At 44.3% G+C, this 16796-nt stretch overlaps 1 protein-coding gene across 5 annotated transcripts in view; it reads left to right on the plus strand.

Annotated features, from left to right (window-relative positions):
* Window positions 1–16796, plus strand: part of SPTBN1 (spectrin beta, non-erythrocytic 1) — a 116173-nt gene that overhangs the window by 43857 nt on the left and 55520 nt on the right. Inside the window, exon 1 of one of the 5 annotated variants that reach the window (XM_057382118.1) lies at window positions 3660–4313. The exons of 3 other annotated variants lie outside the window; for them this stretch is intronic. In XM_057382118.1, coding sequence (XP_057238101.1) covers window positions 4205–4313 — 109 coding nt within the window. In that variant the 5' untranslated portion in view covers window positions 3660–4204. Of the gene's footprint in view, window positions 1–3659; window positions 4314–16796 lie in introns of those variants that run through there. One more of the 5 variants, XM_057382109.1, reaches the window with a different exon arrangement.

Genomic DNA, 16796 nt, shown 5'->3' on the forward strand with positions numbered 1-16796 from the left:
CATTCATAACATTACTGTAATCAACCTCTCGTTCTCCTTGAGGCTTTGCAAAGCTCTGATCATGTCAGCTAAGACACTCTGCATTATGGCTAAGTGGATAATCATTTGTGTTTTATTTACTCYGAACAAGTACACAAGCCATCATCACCTGGCAGGTGCTATGGGACAGGGACAATTCAAACTGTGCTAGCAAAAGTTATTTCACAGTTATAGGCAAAAAATTGAGAATTTAGCGGGTGAAAACAACCCCYGCACACCTCTTCCACCTCAATATGCTAAACTTAATATATGATTTGGCTCTTATTTTCCTCCAGTGMTGTAATCAGTAATGAATTACACCACAGACAATTTTCAGCTGTGTTGATGTGATAAGTTGCACTTGGCCTAGTGCTCCAAAGCTATCTATGGCTTTAAAGCATTCAATCCCCTCCATAACATATTATCTAATTAGTGTTGTCAARGGCTTAGTCAATTAAAGATAAACATGGAAAATGAGTAGAACCGGGGTGTCACAAAGGGCTTTGTGCATGCAGAGCCTTGTGATCGATCCGGTGCATTGCCACACGGCAGCAGAAAACAGGGCTCAGGTTTACTCATTTGCAGTCAACAGCAGACCAATGGATTAGGCTTGGTGTGACTCACACAAAACGGGGGAGCTGGCAGGATGCCCATTTGGAAGCGGCCTTGCTACATACGGTGTAGCATTTCACAAACACAGACATGTCCCCATTTTGCTTCACTCTTTCCACTGAATTCCCACCAACCTGTTCAGCGGAGCCTTCAAGATGTATGGCAGTGCCCAGCAAAGCGGCAGSAAGACCCTGGCAGCTGAGCCTGGCACCACGGCCAGCCCCAAGAGCTGAACCGTCATCAGCAAAGTCTGTCACATCTGCTRCTGGGGGGCACAATTGTTCAGCCCAAATGCCAACCTGGATGGCAGCTCAAATGAGGTTAGATTTTCACAGCGAGTGCTGCCGACAGCATGCCATGGTCTGGTGTCTTTGTTTGTCAAACCTCTAACAAATTAAGCTCAGTTGAAATACAGGTTCTTCCCTATTCCTTTAGCTTCCTTCCCCCCTTCCCCCCTCCCCCCCTCACTGTGGAGCCTGCACTGCTCCACACCTGCTGCAATTCATTCCCTTTAAGGTAGCATTTAGTGCTATTGGACAGGCCCCAATTGGGAGTGAAAGAGACGGGACAGGGTCAAAAAAAAAAAAAATCAACCCCCAGTTTTTACTCAGTATTTCCTGAAGCTTGCCCGCCAGAATTGTACCACAGGGGACAAACTGAGGAGTAAATTCGTGTGTGTTGTGTTACTATGTCATGATGGGGTGGGTAAGGCCAGTCTGTGTTTTATATGGGCCTAAGCCAAATAATTATTTTTAGGTTTTAATATTTTCCTTTTGTAATAGTTTACTTTTTAATATTTTTAATAATGACCACGTGCATTAGTGCATCGCCTGCCAAAGGTGTTGGGAAAGGTTTCAGCTGGGGAAAAGTTCCTGACTTATGGCCTTCATGGTGTTAAAAATGCTCCAGTTTCCCTGTCAGTCACTTGGACTTTAGTTTTACCTTCTGAGCTCACATAGCAACACCTGTTTGCTCAAGGTGGGACAGAATGAGCTGATATGCCTGCAGGTAGGGCCTGGCTGCCTGCCCACTCTTGAGGGGAAGGGTTTGCATTTAATTATAACCTAGGTCGGGCATGGCAGGCAAAAGCTGCTGTTGGTAGGAAGCTGCAGTAGAAATRTCTGTGATGGAAATAAGCCTGTACTTGTGTGCTGGGCAAAACATGCTCCACCAGCTCGTGGAGTTTATCTTGGTATACTAACAGCTCAGTTTACCCAGCTCTGCTCCTGGGAATTTGGGAGCCTTTGGTATTTTGTGTTGCCCTTCTTCCCTGGAAATCCCATGGCCAGGGCTGGTGTGTGTGCTGGAGGGACAGCTGGCTGCACAAAGATTATCAGGGGAAGGTTTAGCAGGAGCTGCCATATGAGCCCATTGTTGTCTGGAGAGCAGCATCCTGCCTGCTGAGGCTGCAAGTGCAGGTGCTTCCTTAGGTCCCCCTGACACCTTCTAGACATGTTTTTAGGACACAAGCCTGCAGGGCCTGGTCTCCTACATAGSCCTGGTTGGGCTGCCCCTGTCTATAGCCACTTTCCTCCCTGATACTGTAAAACCTGGCTGGGGCAGCTGAGGAGTCCTTTGTGACCAAGTATGGGTAGTGCTGAAAGGCTTGAAGGGCAGCTTTCAGAAATGTTTTAGGGTCTCTATGGTACTGCTGGTGCTGTAGTACTCCGAGTCTTGTATAAATACAGGTATACTAAAATAAAGRRGTACATGGAAATACCCCAGTAAAAGCCCTTCTGTAGTWAAGTAAGTAACTCTGGACTARCGCTCTGGTGGTGTTTTMAGTAAARCAGTATAGTTAAAAGCCATAAATATTTCAAGTGTATTTACGACCTCAGGAGCAACATGCCAGGTATTTTCAACAGTCTTTGTGCTTTTGGAAACTCCAGCTTCAGCTAAGAAGTGTCGATTTCCATCACTTCTCCCTAAATTGGCAGTGTTCAAGGTTGGACTTTGTGCACATTTGTTCCTTGGTGTGCTGGTAATGGCTGGTTGAATTTCCACCTTGCACCAAGCAGGACCTTGGGCTGCAGTGAGTCGGGGGAGTGGGCTGAGCTTCTCCCACAGAAATTGTCCTCACAGAARTTACTATATGACTTAAACCTTGTAAATGATGGTATCAAAACAAAGGCAACATTTTGAAATGTTTAATGAGGGGATGGAGTGGGAGGAGGAGAGAACATGGATTCCAGTAGAAAGGAATTTAGAAATGCAAGAGAAAAAGAGAAAACATTTGTGTGAACATTATCAGCAGTTTTAAAAATGAACAGGCAAATATTATATACYGAGACTATGAATGTGGAATTGACCTTTTAATTTCACTTACAAATAAGTGAGGGCTGGGAGCTCATGTCCCTGAGGGAAAACTGACATCCTGTATCTAATACCATCTGCAGGAACTGACTTCCAGGCCAAGCCCAGCTGCTGCTGCTGCTGTGCACGTTTGTATTTCGGCAGGGTATTGAGGTGGCAGTCAGAGATCGGCGAGGCATCCTTATTTACGTTAGAACCCTCCCCCTCCAGCGCACAGCCCATTAATCTTGCAGTAATACCCAGCACACTGATAACTGGGCAAGGAGCCACATGCACAGGGCATGTCAAAATCCTCAATATCGTCAAGTAACATAAACCGAAGTGACAGGAATTGGCTGTTTAAAGAACCTTTCGACAAAGCTTTCGTTTGTTCCCGGTGTGCTGGAGCGTACATCTCCCCGCGTCCCCTCCTCGGCTGGTGCTAAATACTGAATGAGCGCTTCTGTGTGTGTGCGGTGCTCCTGCAAGCCGACAGCCTCGCAGATAAATAAAGAAAAGTGCCCTCCTTTTCAAGTGATAGTAATCTGAGACTTTTCCGTTACATGAGGCTCTTAACAAAAGGTTGTAATTCCAGCAGCTTCGCTCGGGAAGGTGCCACCGTGCTCGGCGGCGGTGCCGGCAGCGCGGGGCCAGGACCCCGCGGGCAGCTGCTCCCGGGGCGCGGCGGAAGGACTCGCTGGGGCGTTGCATGAACCGGGCCGCTCTTCCCCTGCTCCTCCGCCGCCCCTTCGCCCTTGGTACAGCCTTCCTTTCCTCCACTGTGCCGTATGGTAATCGGGTGACATCAGCCCGCTCCCGGGCGGCTGCTGATTATATTACAAACCAGCAGAAAGGTCTGAGGTGTGCGCGGCTCYTGGGAGCGCCGGCCAGGGCGGCAGCGCGTGGCTCCATGCTGCCTTTACTTCGGACTGAATCGCACGCTTACTTTTATTTTACTTGGTTTTGCCAGAGCCAGACGAGCATTTGAACCAGATTTGAGCACTTGAGAGTTGCCTGTCGTGGAACTGGGAAAAAAAAAAAACCCACAAAAAAACCACCCTCCTGGTGCTTTAAGTTTGAATCCATTACAGAGAGCTTACCGCCAAGCCACACTGCTGGATTTTGAACCGAAGCTGTTATTTACTTAGGGCTCAGGGGGGAGCGTTTTTTGCTAGGGACTGACGCCAAACTACTGAGGAAGCTGGGATTTACCTGGATGTATGGTAAAGAAACTTGTGGTTCCTTTATGCTGCAGTTCATCGTATCCCTGCGTTACCTGTAAATGGAATTACAAAAATCAACCAGTATGCCCSGGCCGTTGTCCCCAGGATATGCAGCTCAGGTGCCGTATAACTATAACCAGTTAGAAGGACGATTCAAACAGTTACAAGGTAAGCCTGTGCGGGTTTTTTGTAGGTGTTGCTATGCTGGGATCCTTGTAAACATGTTAGTCTGGGCTTGTTCTCATTGCACCAAGGTGTTAGTGAGAGAGGACGAAAGCGGTGCTGTGGGAAAAATCTCTGAATTCTTTTAAGGGATACTTTGTAGCTTTTCTCACTCCGAAGGTGTGCTGAACCTTACMCAGGGTTAAGGTGTGTGTCCAGCTTCTGGGCCGCTCAGCCTTGCAGATGAGGACTAACTGTGTCTCAGAACAATAAGAGGGAGAGCAAGGAAACAGTCTTCTATTTATTTAATCTTTAAGTAAAATACAGTTGGAAATCTGGCCATCAATCATAACCTAGCTGTGTTTGGATACAGTTTGCAGTGCCCTTTCTAACCCCTGTGTACCTCCAGTAAAGGCGGGTGGCTTCACTTCTTCAAACGAAGAACAGTTGCATAATTCCCTAACGAATTAGTTTGCTCAYGCCGTAGATCTCTGAGAAAGCACTCATGTATGTTAACATTCCCAGTTTTCTTTGCTTTTAGACAGAGAGAATGTCCTTTAATGTTTTCCCATTAAATTCCCTGTCTGTGTAAGAAGCGGAGGTTTCTTTTGGGGGTGCCGTGTGCTCCCTGCAGGAAGGGTAGGCCTCGGCCCAGGCTGCAAGCCCCCAGTGCAAGGGGAGGGTCGTGCCCTGCAGCTCCCTACCTCAGGCAGGGTAAAACAAGCTCTGCTGTTTCTCTGYGGAAGACACATCCCAGCAATGAATGAACTCCAGGACTGCATTTGCAAAATAAAAAAGAATTCTTCACTGAAACCAAACCTCCTCCTCTCCTGGATCCATGTGACTCCGTAGATAGTCCCAGAGCAGCCTGAGTACAGTGAAGTGCTGCCCTTCTGTGCATGTTTCTTAATTTACGCTGGTCTGTGCTGCAAGTGTGGTCTGTGGTTTCTGTCAGAGGGGGAAAGAGCCTGGTTAGCGCTAAGAATGTTCCTATTTGTTGGCTTAAGGAGACAGGGAAAAAAAAATCTTTCATTCATAGCACTTTGTTTATCTTGTAAACTAGTGAACAGCAATGGCTGCATATTGCATGTAATGAGACAAAATGACAGCATCCTAAACACTGGGAACATGGAAATTCCTCGGCAAGGCTTGGAAAATCCAGGCTCAAAACTTGCACACAAGGGAATACGTTACAGGCTTTATCTTGGACATCTGTCAGATCTTAGGCAGTGGTACTTCAGTTAGAAAGAGCTGAGTTTGTTACATGAAGAAAAACCTGCCTCATGCGTCTTTCTTTGCTGGTTAAGTTAGCAGTCTAAAGAAGGCAGATTTTATCATTTTCAGGGTCACTGCTTCAGGAATCCATTATCTGTGTGTTTACATCACACTGAAAGAGGAAAGCAGACCACATTGTTGAAAGCACTGAGTTTTCCCTTCAGTGGAATGCATTGAGTTGACTTAAAAAAAAAAAAAAAGTTAAAAAAAGATGCAGTGCTCTCCCTAAAGTACTGCAATTTCCTCCAGCAGAAGAGATAAAATGCAGTAAATACTATGCAGATTTGCAGCAGACCATCCTGTGCCTGTTTACTCTCATCACAAGCTTGAAAATGAGTGCTGCCAGTGATCTTGTTCAGGGTGGAGCTTAGGTGCAGGCAATGTTGTAAATTAAGCACCAGATACTCCATGAAATGCTAAATAACCATACAAAATATCGTGTGTGCTGAAAAGGGAGTGGCTTARCTCTGCTGACACTGAAGATGTCTTTCCTTGGGTTAGTTGTTGGCCCTTTGCCTGAAGAAAGCCATTGTTTCGTGGTTGTAAGATTTTGTGGGGACTCTAGCTGGAAGGTTATGGTGTGAACAGGGAGTGTTCTGTGGCACTGGGCAAGGCTCAAGCCTAAAAAAGATGAGCTGAATATATGTAATTTTTTAAAATTGCAGATTTATCAGCAGTTTTACTTCATTCAGTATGGAGGTGTACAAACGTAAGACCAGATGCATTTCAAATAAATACTCCTTGATAACTGTTTCACCCCTCCTGCTTCTTGGGTAGGAGGGCTCTCTAGAGCAGCACCTGTATTGACACCACACAGGTTACTGTAACTTCTGCTTCTGTTCTTTGCACATTGAATTTACCCCTCTTATTTTCACAGTTCCTAAAGTTATTCTGTGAATCCAGACATTGCACTAGATTACATTGCACTAGATTATGGCAAGGTACTGTTTATATCTAGTGAATGTGGAGTTTTCCTCAAAAAAAAAAGTATTTGGGAGTATACTTGTTTTGTTTAAAATAACATGGAGCAAGTGTTCAGGCCCTGTAAAGAGAAGTCTGAAGCAGCAGTGAGCAGAAGACAGTTCTCTCTGGTCTCCTCTTTCCTAAGAAAGACAATACACGAGGTTTGGCACTGCCAGTTTCACATGAGGACAGGAGCGAGCTTATTTCTGCCCAAAATGCTATGGACAAAGCAAGTTCAGGTCATACATGATTCCCTAGGCACTCTTATGTTCCACCTSTTTTAAATGCCTTGAAGTGATGATTGTAAGAAAACTCTCATTCGACTTGATGATAGCTGTGGRGTGATCAAAGCAGATTTTCCAGCCTAGTCCCACTGGGGCATGAAGCAAGTGCAAGTTGTGGGACTGCATGGAAGGGACCGTACCGGCTCCTTCTGCCCCTAGAAGGGTCACCTGGCAGGAGACCAGCTTCTGTTTGCCTTGATGGGCCAGAGAGAAGCAGGATGTGGCAGAAATCATTGCTAGGAGTCTRTAAAGGCTGTCTTGGTGTTAAAAAAGATCCTGAAGTGCTGTGTATGATAATCCAGAAGTTTAGCATACCCRGTCCTTGAGCTGGTGAGAATATCAGTGCAGGTATGAGGAGAAGAATGCTTTAGCAAGTTGTGTTTCCTTTATTAAGTTTCAGTAAGTTCCTATTATGGTTAGTTCACCCGGTCCTGGAATAATAAGTGAGTGATACTATCAATGGTTGCTATCATCTTAAACCTAGGTGTGGAGTTTTGGTTCTCATGGCCACTTGTGCAGTAGAAAGGGATCAGGTTGCACAGCTGGAGTTGCTTGCTGCAAGTAAAGACAGAACCCCAAAACTTGTTTGTGGGAAACACGTTACCATGGAGCTTGTGCAGGTTATGTCAGTGGAGAAAGTTTGTCCTGCTACATTGAGGAATTAAATGCAAATCAAACCAGACATGTTGTTACTATAAAACGAAGGCTGTCACTTGTGGCAGGATCCTGTGGATTGGCTGGGCACCGATGTAGTAGCTGGCAGGAAGAGGTTAATACAGGTCAGGAATTTGGAAGGAGATCCCTGCAGCTGTATCATCTTGCAGCAGTACCGGTGCACAGGGAAGCAGCTATCATCACTGCTCCAGGGGCTCTTTCCCACCTGGTTAGCAGGACAGTGGTATTTATTAACAACTCTGGCATTCGGTAGCTTGGTGACTTTATCAGCTCCTGCYCTGTCATTGGAAAGTTGGGTCTCAGCTCCGGGGCTGTGCCTGAGGTGTGAGATTTCCAGTGGTAATTACAAATGTGAGATCTTGGGGGATGGGGGTGAGCTAGATTGGCGCTCCTGATATATCCCAGGGGAAAACCAGCTTTCAAAGGAGCTCTGCTGTGTGCCCTGCTGTGTGGGACATTTCATGTTTGGCTTTTTTGTAATGCTGYCTTTCAGGGTGGAAACTGGGCATCTTATTGGGAATGCCTTTATTTTGAGCTGTGTAGGAAATAGTATGTGTGAAAAACTGGACATTGGAATAAGCTGTAGGGACGACGAGCTGCCTTTCCCATCAGAGGTGTTTARGATCATTCTAAACTCTGTTTCTTGGGGATACAAGGTTGACTATGGCTGCACAGCACTACCTACACCAGGAAAGGCAATGCATTTTGGGTGCTTGKGGCAAAGCCCCTCTCTGGTAGCAGAGCTCCATGGCTTGAAATCCTTTGGTCTGCAATAACCTAAGAAGGTTTGGCATAAAAACAGACACACACCATTTCTGTTTTTAAGTGGTCACTTGTAATCAACTTGACAATATATGAATATATGTACAGGTTGATTCCCATCCAGGCTGCAGGACAGCAGGAAAATTTTCTGGGTTTCCTGTTCTCAAGCAGGGCTTTCCCACAGCTTTTCCTGCAAGAAAATCCTCCCCRCAAATCCCTGTCTATGCTCAAGGTAAAACATGGAGCTCCTGGTGCCAACAGAGCAGTTTGAAGGCAATTGCAGTGCTGTCCTACACTAGAGCAGAGATGTCCTCTGTGACACCAGGATGCTTGGAGCTCYTCCCGTAGGTGCCCTTTGAGCACCTTTCAGCAGTCGCCTTCCTGGTTSAGAGATTGACCTTGTGAAGGCTTTGAATCTCTTGGGAGCAGTGACCTGCATAGCTCCAGGCACTGATTGCTGACCTGGGACACTCTACTTTGTCTACCAAATTAGTCACTGGCATTTCTTGTCATGGTAATTTCTGTTAAAGCTGAAATGCAGGGAGGCTGAAGTTCATTAATTTCATTCTGGATGAAAGGTGTCTGGGTTACACAGACTTTTGCTCCCACCCCCCTTCCCTTCTCAGATCAACCAAAGCTACCAACTCCTGTTCCTGTGGCAAATTTTGCTTGATTTTCTGGTGTCTGCARCATTCCAAAGCTTGCATGTGTCACAGCACACTTCAGTCTTCTCRTTTGGGTGAACACTTGAGCACAAGCTGCGCAGTTGGAAGCCCTGTCAGATTTGCAAAGTTTTAAAGGGACTCATTTGAATGTGYATTTCTCTGATAGCTGGGCCCTTAGTTTTTCCAGTGCAAAGATTCCTGCAGACATACCCAAATCCTGACTTTTTGGGCAAAAATTTACCTTTTCTTGTCATAGGTTTTGGTACTTGTGGAGGTAGGGAAGGCATGGTGAAAGAGCTCAGGGTAAGGTATTTCTGCTCATGTGATCAGTGTTGATACAGGTCGAAAAGTAAACATTTAAATTGGATTTGGCTCCTCACTGAAATAACTGAACATTTACAACTCTGAGCTGTTAGCTCAGGTTTGTTGTAGTCTGTTCTCTTCAGTTTTCATTTAGAGTATGTTTGTAATATTTGGTTTTTTTAATTCTGTGTGTAAGGAACTTAATTTAAAAACAAACAAATCTCTAGATGCTGTAGAATAATTTTGTTTAAAAAGGGGCAATTCTGAAGCACTTTTTGTGGCTCTGAAATGAAGTAAACAAAGCTTTGTYAGCAGATATTTTCACATGGGACAGTGGGGTGTTTTGAATACCCTGGGGGAGATATGTAGCCAGAGTTAAAACAGTAAAATGATTTGTGTGGTGCTCAGCTGGTGTAGATCTGCACAGCTCATGAATCTGGGAATGCACCATAGGAATCAGCCCTTGGGTGTTTCTGCATTCCATATCTCCGAGAAGCTCAGTGTCACAGACCATCCCAGTGTTTCATGGGCATGTTGTAATCACCTGGGAGTATAGGCTTCTATTCCAAATATTTTTCCTATTCAAATGGATTGTGGGTTTTGCCATTAAGTTGTGCGGAAAGTGGGGCAATAAAACAAAGCCTACTGACAGAGATGAAAGTGGTGATAAAAAGCCAGAACAATGGTTGTCTTCCATTCCTGAGCTCTTTCCCAATTTGGGTTTGTGATTTCCCCCTTTTCCTTAGTTTCTTTCATCTCTCTGTTTTCTGTTAGGTGCATGCTTTAACTATTAAAGTGGACAAGCAGCTATTTAAGCCTGGTAGAAATGGTAAAGAAAATCAAATTACAGCATGATTCACAAAATCCCCATTGCCTCATCCCTCTACTAAACTCCTCTTTTGTGAGATCCCAGTACAGGGTGTGGGGTTTGGTAACTGCACCCCTTGTGCTCAAAGTCTGAATTTCATGAGTATTTGATTACTAACAGTTCTGAAGGTCTTTTTGTTCCTCTTTTAAGTTGAATTGAGAAGTATTAAGTGTCAGCTATTAAGTAGCCGGGTATGACAATGAAATTTTTTTTCCTCATGAAAATGAATTATCTTCATTGAATAGATGGGTTTGGGAAAACTCTTACACCAAATATTGGGAATTAGTTTCTGTTGACTTTCAAAGCTGTGGTGAAGGAGATAGAATATTATAAATAAAGTGGTTGAGAATTTGCTTTGCTTTTCCTGCAAAAAAAATAAAATCTGGGGTTTCATTTGGAAGTTTAMATCTGGGCTTGGCAGGTAATGGCCTTTATCCCAGTGTGATTGTCCAAGTGAAGTGACACTTCACCAAAGATTRAAGTTTTTTAATAAGTACTCGTAAACAACTCCCCTCCCAGTTTAAAATGAGTCCTTTCAAAGAAAAGGGTCATTTGTGGAGAGAGTAAGGAACTCATGGATTACTCTGTATTCCAGCAGCTGTGAAATTCAGTGCTCAGGAGTGAGGTGGTGGCCTGGTGTGTAGATGCAGATGGGAACCCAGTGGGCTCAGGGGTTCCGTGGGGGGCAGAGCCTCACTTTTCACTGTGCCTTGAACATGTCGTGTCCCCGTTGGCACCCAGAGTCACTGTGGTCCTCCTGTCTGCCCAGAGAGCCTCGTGCAATTAAGAAAAGCATGTGAGCCCAAAATTGCTTACTGCTCCTGAAAATACATCTAGCTGAGTCCTCACATTTCTGTCAGAGGGGAAAGGCCCAGAGGGATGGGAAAGGCCCAGAGGGATGGGGAGCACTCAAGCTTGTGACTTGTGATGCGGAGCCCGAGGTCGTGGTGGCCAGGAGAGCCCACGCTCACACAAAAGCCCTTGTGCACTTGCTGCTGGAGCGAGGGTATCCCGGGCTGAGAGCCTCTTTTGTTGGGAGAGCACTACTGTAGCCAAACTAATATTAACCAGCCTCGTAGCCCTGCTCAATGCCCCACTGTTCCCGAGAAAGGAGCTTACAGAGAAAGGCCCTTCAGTGTGCAGGGAACAGCACAGCCTGGCAGACACGCAGGCAGCCACTGGGCCATGGTCTGGGGGCCACGCTCCTGCCTTTTCAAAGGGCTTGTGAAAGAGCTGGCATTACCAAGTGGCCTTTTCATGGGATAACTGGAAGTGCTGAGAATTCCATGTTCAGTCTAGTTTGGTTTGTTCATACAAATATAGGCTGGAATTTATAGGAAGATACAAGTCCAGTTAAATGTACGTGACAAAGTGACACTGGGCAGGGTCTGTTTGCTCTTTGGTGGWAATCAGTAGCATGCAGAATCCTGAACTGATTTTAGTTAAAGGGAAGGAGGTCATAAATATGATCGTCTATGTAGTATTTATATTAGCAAACAGGAACAGTATCATCCCAAATGGCATTGTACAGAGAGTGTATTTGGTATCTCTGTCAGAGACTTCAAACATCTCTGCCTACAGTATTACCAAAATGGCCAGGCATGTGTTTCTGAGGATTGGTTTGATTTTGGAATTAGTGGCTTTAAGTTCTCATCTGTTTTAATWCTGTCAGGACTGAGTTTTCAGATAGAGGAGCTCTTTCACTTCAAAGAGTAAGTGAAAAGCACAGTGGCAAGGTACAAATGTGATCTGTGTGACCACAGTACTCTAATCACAAGCAAAGGGTGACCTTATGCCTTCAAAGATTAAACGAAACAACATGTGGTTACAAAGAGATTTAAGAGTTTATCTGAACAGAATAAATGCTGGCTGCCCAGATTTTTCTTGGAAACTGCTGTGTTTTAATAAAGATACCTAAATTTCACTTAATGGCTTGGCAAACTCTGCAGAAAATCAGCCAATGTGGAGYACCARCTTCTCAGATAGTYTAAACCAATGCAGCTCCATTAAAAYGAACTGTACAAACAACACAGTGCTGAGGGATTTTGTCTCTCAAATCCAGTTCTGTACCTACATTTTTCCCAAATAGCAGCTCTTTCTTGGTTTGAGCTTCTCYGTGCTAATACCATATATTGGGTTCTGCCTTCTCCTTTAAAAACRACTCCAAAGTCCAGTGCTTAATGCTTTTTTTTTTGTCCGGGAAGTGTTTCAATTTTTTGAAAATATGATCTGATTATGATTTGGTTCCAGAAAAAAAAGAGAAGTGAAAACCTGACCATCCCATCCATAGTCAACTAACTATGGTTTGTTTTGGGTAATAATTAATTCTAGATCTAGTTCAGTATCTTTCCACAGTTATACAGAGGAGAGCTAGACTTTGATAGTGCAACGGCTGCTTTTTTCAGGGTGTGTTCCTCTGTCAGCTCAGATTGCCTGGCAATATAATGGAAGAGACTGCTGTGAAATCACAGATCTGACTGTACTGTGATTGCAGGCTGACATGAGTAAGAGCCATTATGGAATGGCGGTTAAGGCAGGCTCTGAATAAATAGGGGAGGTGTCTGGAAACATCAAATACTGGCGGTGTTCTGAACTTCTGACCTTTCTGTTATCCTCATCACAGGAAGTTCAATAATTTGGTTTATCTTTACCTTTAAATGCTTAGGGTCTTGTGTTCTCCCTCCCCTTGTCTTCGTTCACTCTGTGGGGTGTGAGTTGAGTTTCATCCTCATGGCGTCCCCTGGGAAAAGGAGCAGAGTGTGCCACTTCTAGCTCAAGGATGTCTCTTCAGAAAACTCGCAGTGCCTGCAGACTGTTTCCTGAGTGTTTCCTGGGTGATGTCCTAGCCGCTGTCACTTATGCAGGTGCACTGATAATCTGTCAGCAGATTAAGTGATGGTTGCATCTGGACCTGTAGCTCTTAGCTGTTGCCGAAGTYCTTGTGGAAGGAGCTCACAGGGCGAGACATGGAAGTTAATGGAACATTTTTTTCCATAAATCCCCTGCTGCTGATATATTATTAAATGCTTCTCTCTGCCTCTCCTCCAAAATAAATATGTCTGGTGAGGGTACATTATAATATTCCCATGATCCAAACCTTATTCACTGGAGCATTTGCTCCTAACAGTTGACTTGCACTGGTGTTTGCCAGCACAGTGAGGCTAATGATGCTCTGTGCCACTTGAATGATGCTCCTGTGTCCTCAGTGCCTGGCGCCAGCCGTGTTCCAGCTAATTCCTCACTGCACATACTTTTTTCCTGAATAAAAGCAGTCACAAGTTGTCCTGGACAGCAGACTACACTTAAGGACACCTAATATGTAAAACTTTTAACCATGCAGCACGTCCGGGTGGTGCCATCCCCCACAGGGATGGATTGTAGCTCTGCCCTGGCGCCAGCAGAGCTGYTCCCCAGGCTGGGTATAGCTGGGCTGGGACAAGCATGGAATAAAACAGCTACTCCAAGGGGACTTTCCCCTGTTTTTCCCAAATGACTGAAATGTCTGGGCAGAGTGGTGTGATCTCTGCAATGCTTATTTGAGGGTGCTGGGTGTAGGGCTGTCCTTTTTCTCTCCTCCAGCCTCATGAGTGTGGCCCATCCCAGGTAGTTCCTGGCAGGTTTCAAGTGTACCTGTGTGAGCCACCTAATGCCAGAATACTTTTTGTTTTCTGTGTTGCACAACTCAGCTCTCCCTTCTAGTTTAGCTCCTGTTGCCAAGTTTAGAAACATTTTCCTGGCATCAGCTGCAAGTTACTGTGGCCTTCATGTTCAGGAGTGTATTCATGGGACTTTTCCTTTTGCATGAACATCTGGTGTATCTGAGTTAGGCTGAAATGTGTGTAACTTTGGAGATGTGAAAATCAGTGAGTTGTCATGACTGAGGCTTCAGGAACACACAAATGAGTGTGAGATGCCGTGGTACATTCTCATGCCTGTGTACCCCTGTATCTGTGTGATTTGGAGGTGTGTAAGATGGGTCCTAATTCCAGCATTCTGGGCAAATGTGCTGTAGTTCTGTGCTTAACCAATACCTGAACTAATGACATTGCTGTTTTACTGACACACAGCTGGGAGCATTAATTAGAGACTGAACTTTCAGAAGTTGCTTTTTCTTTATTAATTGCCATTACCTCATAGTCTGTTTGGGGCTTTGTTTTGTTTTTTGGAGTTTTTAAAGAAAACACCACATCACCGATTTGCATTTTTAGGGAGAAAAGCCCAGAATATGGAGCCCATGTGCAACATGGCTACGGAGGCATCAGTGAAATGACTGTGATCAGAAGTGTTTGAATGCTTTTATAATTTTCTCATTGTGCTAAAAATGAAAGAAAATAAGTGAAGATAAATTCTTGGGAGTTTTCCTGGATACCTTCCACAGCAGCCACACCTTTGTCCCCATGTAGGGCCTTTCAGTTGTTGCAGTCAAGGCCTTGCACAATCAGCATAACTCACAAGTCCACTTTTAAGACTAGAAAAACAAGAAACAAGTGATGTTGCTGGATGAAGATACACATTTAAGGTATTCAAAGTATAATTTCACCCTAATTTCTTCAAATTTGCATCAGCTTTTAGAGGGTTTCAAACAAAGGTTGGTTTGGGTTTTTTTTTTGGTACTGCTTTGAAAGTTATTACCTGGGCAGGAAACACTGTACTGGAAAGGAATTTATTTTCCCCACTCTTGCATAATTCCAAAGGCTAAAGTGATTTTGCTTGAACATGCCATATTGTCCTACAAAAGCAGATCAGTAAATGGCCTTTGGATTGGAATCAAACAGGCAAGTATGAAAATTTTGAGGTGAGGAACTAGAATGCATGTGCTACTTGTCTGTGCCTCAGAAGATCCAAGAAGGCAGGTATGGCATGAAAAGGACGATTTCTTCTTATTAATTGTTATTTTTTAAATTGCCACATGGATTTGTTAAAGAACTCCTTTAATTTACGGAGTGACAGGCTGGAATGTCTGTTCAAGTTGAGATCACTGTTCWGTTTTCTGAAACTTTTCTTAAGCAGGCAAACAGGTGAAGGTGTCAGTTCTGCCAGTTCAAAAGACAGCAACTCCAGGACTTTCTTGGGAGCTCTGCATGATGGGTTTGCAGATTACAGACAGAGAAGATTAGGGATTTTYCCTCTAATGCTTCTTATTAGCAGTTTGTCTCAAATCTCATTAAAATTAATGCATTTTTAAAACTCCCTTTGTAGATATAACTGCATTTTATAAATATCAAGGGTTCCTTCAATTGTACAAGTGATTTTTTTTGTAACCCACAGTATTTTTGTTGCTGTTGCTCATTCAGTTTTCACCTTTGGGATTTAGTTTGCTGAGCTATGGTCTGGCTTACCTGTGGTGCTGCTGCTTTTATTCAGTATCCTGTCAGCACAGTGTAGTGCACCTGACTCGACAATATGGCATGCAGTTAACAATAATAAATTATTGTGTGGTCATGGAAACTGCAGGAACTAAACACATTGTTCAGCAAGGCTATGAATTCAACTCTTATTAATCCCTGATCAACGCAGTGGTTGTTTAAATACATGTTCTTCCATTTAAAATATTTCTGTGATAATGACAATTATAATTTAGCAGCAATTAATTATAATGATAACATCTCTTAGCACAGAGATTTAATATTTTGAAAGGATTAARTGCAGTCATCATAGATTTCTTTATTTTCTATTCATGCTTCTCTGTCATTAAGGTAAAATTAGATTTAAGCATGAAACCGACAAAGGTTTGGCATTTCTTTCATCTGTTCTTCATTCTGATTGCAGTGAGTTTTTATGGAAGCATGGTCAGAACATTCCACAGCTTTGACATTGCTCTCCATATAATGTCTCAACTTGTGCCTCAGATGAAAGGACAGATCCCACAGCTCTCTGAAATCCCTCGGTGGGATTCCATAGGAATACTGGCAGTGCAGTCTTCTGGTGCATTCTTGTTTAAGCTTGATGGAATTCATATAGTCACAGAATACKTCAGGTTGGAAGAGGAGTTTATTTGGGCCAGCACACCTGCTCAAAGCAGGGACAACTCCCATGGTACCTCCGGTTGCTTAGGGATTTGTCCTCTTGAGATCTGAATTTCCTTAAGGATGGAGTTCCCACAGCCTGTGGGGGAGGTAGTGTCCCAACACCCTCACAGTGACAGATCTTTTCTGGATATCTGATATTCCCTTGCTTGGCTCCCCCCAGCCTTGCATCCCAGCCGGTCTCCTCTCTCCAGGGTGGTGCATGCCATTGGAAGTGGCTCTCCACAGTGCCAGGTTTGCTCTAGAAAAGATGGGATTCCCATGCATTTTTCTGTCTTCATGGAGAATGCTGAGTCTTGATGCCCAACTCTCTGTGACTCACCTCTGGTTAAGGTCAGTTACAATTCTGTATTTCCAAATCCCTGGCTAAGGAGGGTCCCAGGCTGGGCACACAGGACCGGTAGGAATTGCACTGTAGGAATTGCACAGTAGTCTTGTATGAGAGGTTCTGCATCCCCTGCAGTGCTGAGAAGAGGGAAGAACACTGAAAGGAAAAGAGAACAACAGAAATAATAGAATCTCCCAGCTCCTTCTTCCTACCCTTGTTTTCCTTCCCATAGACAAGTGGGAATCCACGGTAAAAACTCTCATCCTGCTGGGTTTGCTGAGCATGGGTAGAAATAAGGTGTATCTGACATAGGAAAGTACCTGGCATGTTCCTTGCCCAT

Source organism: Malurus melanocephalus, unplaced genomic scaffold (assembly GCF_030028575.1).
Source record: "Malurus melanocephalus ecotype Western Australia unplaced genomic scaffold, MMel_1.1 scaffold_13, whole genome shotgun sequence".
In the NCBI taxonomy this organism is placed as follows: Eukaryota; Metazoa; Chordata; class Aves; order Passeriformes; family Maluridae; genus Malurus; species Malurus melanocephalus.